The 4,594-nt window shown below is 39.2% G+C and overlaps 1 protein-coding gene across 2 annotated transcripts; it reads right to left on the bottom strand.

The window, feature by feature from the left end:
• Nucleotides 1–470: 470 nt before the first annotated feature.
• Nucleotides 471–3,003, bottom strand: LOC145511571 (olfactory receptor 2W3). Of its 2 annotated transcripts, XM_081505116.1 has the most exons (2): nucleotides 2,087–3,003; nucleotides 471–498 (listed from the first exon to the last, which is right to left on the bottom strand). In XM_081505116.1, exons 1-2 carry the CDS (start codon nucleotides 3,001–3,003, stop codon nucleotides 471–473), a joined length of 945 nt encoding a protein of 314 aa, XP_081361242.1. The 2 variants fall into 2 exon arrangements, with proteins under 2 accessions (XP_081361242.1, XP_081361241.1); XM_081505115.1 differs by lacking the exon at nucleotides 471–498 and having other exon boundaries at nucleotides 1,483–3,003.
• Between the last annotated feature and the right edge of the window lie 1,591 nt (nucleotides 3,004–4,594).

Here is a 4,594-nt window from a genome sequence, read left to right as displayed (position 1 = left end):
GCACTACTTTACTAGCATGTGAGATGAGTGCAATTGTGCGGTAGTTTGAGCATTCTTTGGCATTGCCTTTCTTTGGGATTGGAACGAAGACTGACCTCTTCCAGTCCTGTGGCCACTGCTGAGTTTTCCAAATTTGCTGGCATATCGAGTGCAGCACTTTCACAGCATCACCTTTGAGGATTTGAAATAGCTCAACTGGAATTCCATCACCTCCACTAGCTTTGTTCGTAGTGATGCTTTCTAAGGCCCACTTGACTTCACATTCCAAGATGTCTGGCTCTAGGTGAGTGACCACACCATCGTGATTATCTGTGTCGTGAAGATCTTTTTTGTACAGTTCTTCTGTGTATTCTTGCCACCTCTTCTTAATATCTTCTGCTTCTGTTAGGTCCATACCATTTCTGTCCTTTATCGAGCCTATCTTTGCGTGAAATGTTCCCTTGGTATCTCTAATTTTCTTGAAGAGGTCTCTAGTCTTTCCCAATCTGTTGTTTTCCTCTATTTGTTTGCACTGATCGCTGAGGAAGGCTTTCTTATCTCTCCTTGCTATTCTTTGGAACTCTGCATTCAGATGAGAATATCTTTCCCTTTCTCCTTTGCTTTTCGCTTCTCTTCTCTTCCCAGCTATCTGTAAGGCCTCCTCAGACAGCCATTTTGCTTTTTTGCATTTCTTTTCCATGGGGATTTTCTTGATCCCTGTCTCCTGTACAATGTCACGAACCTCTGTCCATAGTTCATCAGGCATTCTGTCTATCAGGTCTAGTCCCTTAAATCTATTTGTCACTTCCACTGTATACTCATAAGGGATTTGATCTAGGTCATACCTTAGCATGCCTTGCTAAGTTTTCCCTAATTTCTTACCAATAGCTCAGCACCAATTGCCTATTGAATTTCTTCACCACTGTCCACTCTTCATCAAATGTGGAATAAAAATATACAATTTTGGGGATCTTCATTTCCTCATGAAGTATCCTATGCCATGGAAAACATCTATTAAATAAATTTGTGTGATTTTCTCCCATTAACCGATCTTTGTAAGTTTAATTTCATATCCAGACAGGGACTCAAAAAGGTTCCAGGAAAACTTTTTCCTCTCCTACATCTGGGACTGTATTATGCAAAGAAGGGAAATAAGTCATGCTGCTTGTTTTACTTATTAAATGTATACAGATTTTTACTCTTTACAAATTTGTGTAGCAATAGAATCATCAGGGATTGAAAGTCACACAGAACATGGAGAAATTTTTTGGCTCAGTTCTATTTGAGTAAATGATTTAACCTCAAAGCCTCAAGTGCCATATGGGCAAAATAAGTGTAATACAAGTCATATGATCTCCACAGATGCAGACAAGTTTAGATGACTTAAGAGCAACCTGACTCATAACAGGAATTTAATAAACATCAGGTTCTTCTCACTAACAAAATAAAAACATACCTGAGAAATAGTGATGCTTTAAGATTTAAATGACACACATATCATTGTTATAAGTTAACTTCTTGGTTTATCCAGAGTTCTTACAACAAACTTTGGGGAAAATGTCAAAGTTTGGGGACAAAGTGTAGACAACACATATGACTCAATGAAAGGCTTTGGATAGGAATTTGAAAAATGCAAGCATCCCTATGCTGAATTCCCATGTTAATGGCTGTTGACTAAGAGAAGTGATCAATCTGTGATCATTCTCACTAAAACACCCATCATTGCATTAAAAACAAACAACAACAAAGGCAAAACTCTTATTAATAATAGAAGTTTTCTTCTTGGCACTCTGGTACAAAGTTGGAGAAACCCATCTTTATAACTATCTATCTCACTGTGTCTTCATACCTGCTCTACAGATCACCTAAAGGTTTTTGGGTGATATGTGTTTTCCAGTTCACTCATCAAAATATATACTGTTTTGATGGAACTAAATCAGTTGTAAAGAAGTCCAGGGAAAGGTATGTAAGTTGGGAAACAAAGGTAAGACCCAGATCTGATCCAACAATTCCAGATTCCATCAATGGTGTCCGATGGAGTTCATAACCAGGCTAGAGATGCCTGTCTGGCCCATTCACTCTTACTCCTTTCTTATCTCTGTCATGCAGCAACAACCTCCTCAATGCCCCCTTCACCTCTTTGTTTCTGAGGGTGTAGATCAGGGGATTCAAGAGTGGGGTGACAATGTTGTAAAAGAGAGTGAGGAACTTGCCTTGATCCTGGGAAGAGCTCTTTCCAGGTTGCATGTACATGTAAATGATGTTTCCGTAGAAAAGTGAGACCACTGTGAGATGGGAGCCACAGGTGTTGAAGGCCTTTTGCCTCCCTGACACTGATGGAATTTGTAACACAGCCCTCACGATGTAACCATAGGAGACCAGAATAAACACAAGGGGTGAGAGTACAATGCCCACTGCCAGTACAAAGACAGTGCCCTCAATGGCAGCTGTATTCACACAGGCCATTCGTATCAGGGCAGGCATCTCACACAGGAAGTGGTCCACACTGTGACGCCCACAGCGGGGTAAGCGTAGGGTGACTGGGGACATGGCCAAGGAGTTGGCCACCCCACAGCCCCAAGCAAGGGACACTAAACCCAAGCATAGCTGTGGATTCATGATCACCATGTAGTGCAGGGGCTTGCAGACTGCAACAAACCGGTCATACGCCATGACTGCCAGGAGGAGACATTCCACACCACCCAGACCCAGGAATAGGAAGAGCTGGATGGCACAGCCTGTGTAGCTGATGGTCTTGTCACATCCATTTAGGTTATACAGAAGCTGAGGGATGGAGCTGGTGGTGAAACTGAGGTCCAGGAGGGAGAGGTGGGTGAGGAAGAAGTACATGGGGGTGTGGAGGTGAGGATCCAGCCGAGACACCAGGATGATGGTCGCGTTGCCCACAAGGGTCAGGAGATACGCAATCAAGATAACCACGAAGAGGATTCTCTCCAGATGGGGCCGATCAGAAAATCCCAAAAGGATGAAATTTCCCTGAGTGCTCTCATTGGCGCCATCCATCTCTACTGCACCTGAAGAGGAATATTGATACTGATAATGGGAACAGCCAATAAAATGGAACGCTTACTATGAGCCAGGCAGTCTTCTATGTTTTTTACACTTATTTACTCATTTAACTACAACTAGAATGATACGAATTTGGCACTCTTACTATCTTTGACCTACAGATAAGGAAACTGAGACAGATGTGTGTTAAGTAAATTATCATACTCTAGAAGGGGCAGAACAAATTTTGAACACAGAAAATGGGGCTTAGAGTCTTTATCTTTCACTGATGGTAGTGCCTCTAATCCCAAAGTCAGGAAAGATAAATCCTGCCATGGCCCAGCTATTGATTCTTCTTGAGACACAAGTTTTTAAGCTCCTGCTATAACCCCTAAAGGCCCAAAGACATATTCATTTTATGCAGAATATTTACCTATTCTTTATCCCAAAGGCACACTTCACTCATTTGATCATTATTCTTGAGGTAATTTTAAAGTATCTGTATAGATAATATATAAGATATTATATAATAAAGTAATAAAATATTACTAAATAATATGCACATAAAATTAATCTCTCTCTTTCCTGCCATCTCTGTCTTTGTCTTTATTTTTCTGTCCCTGTGTGTGTATGTCTTTCTCTCTCTCTCTCTCAGATAGGTCTTGCATAGAAGCAATAATTTTTTCTTCCAAAATACTATATACTGCTTGAGGAAAAAATATAACATTTTGTAATGGATAATGCAACTTTAATGCAATTATTCACATATATGTTCAGAACTTCTATCAAATTGCAATTCCAAGAACCCATCACATTCAAAGCAAAGGATGTTTGAGGACACAACCACAAGTCTTACAGACAAATACAGAGTAGATTGCAAATAGTTTGAGTTACAATTCCAATCTCCTCTGTTACAATCTCTTAACCAACAAGACACAAATACAAGCTATTTGAAAGATCACTTACCTTTACATAGTTTTTCCATCTGATATGATAATACTCAAACTATTTACACATATGTTCTGTTATTTTATTAATATGAAAAAGTTGGTAAATATGAAAGTTTACATGTATACTATATAAAACTCATGGTATACAAAAAAAATGAGACTAGGCAGGAAAATTCTGAAGAAAAAAAAAGTCTAATGAGGAGAAACTATCTTTTATATATATCCAAACATACACTAAAAATATAATAATTAAAACATGATCAGAATTTCCTTGGTGGTCCAGTGGTTAAGAGTCCACTTTGCAATGCAGAGGATGTGGGTCCCATCCCTGGTTGGGGAGCTAAGATCTCACATGCTGTGGGCAACTAAGCCCACATACCACAACTAGAGAGAAGCCACTGGGCTGCCGAGAAAGACCCTAAAAGCTGCAACTAAAACCTGACGTAGCCAAATAAATAAATATTTAATAAAAACAACGAAAAAAGAAAAATAAAATAACAACAACATAAAAAAGATGATCATTGAAAAGGCATTTGGGGTTGGGGAGTATGTATCCCTAAATTATTCCTTTTACCAAAACTAATTACAAATCAAATATTTAAAGTGTTAAAAATACAGCCACTATAAGAAAGTCAACAATTGCTCAATACATCTCT

The sequence above is a fragment of the Giraffa tippelskirchi genome, chromosome 6 (genome assembly GCF_054371585.1).
Source record: "Giraffa tippelskirchi isolate mGirTip1 chromosome 6, T2T-mGirTip1v1.2.pri, whole genome shotgun sequence".
Taxonomy (NCBI): Eukaryota; Metazoa; Chordata; class Mammalia; order Artiodactyla; family Giraffidae; genus Giraffa; species Giraffa tippelskirchi.
The sequence above is the reverse complement of the archived record's forward strand: the minus strand, read 5'-3'. Positions and strand labels throughout refer to the sequence as shown.

Excerpts from the sequence above, each read along its gene's own strand:
- LOC145511571 (XM_081505115.1), bottom strand. The coding sequence starts at position 3,003 with ATGGATGGCGCCAATGAGAGCACTCAGGGAAATTTCATCCTTTTGGGA.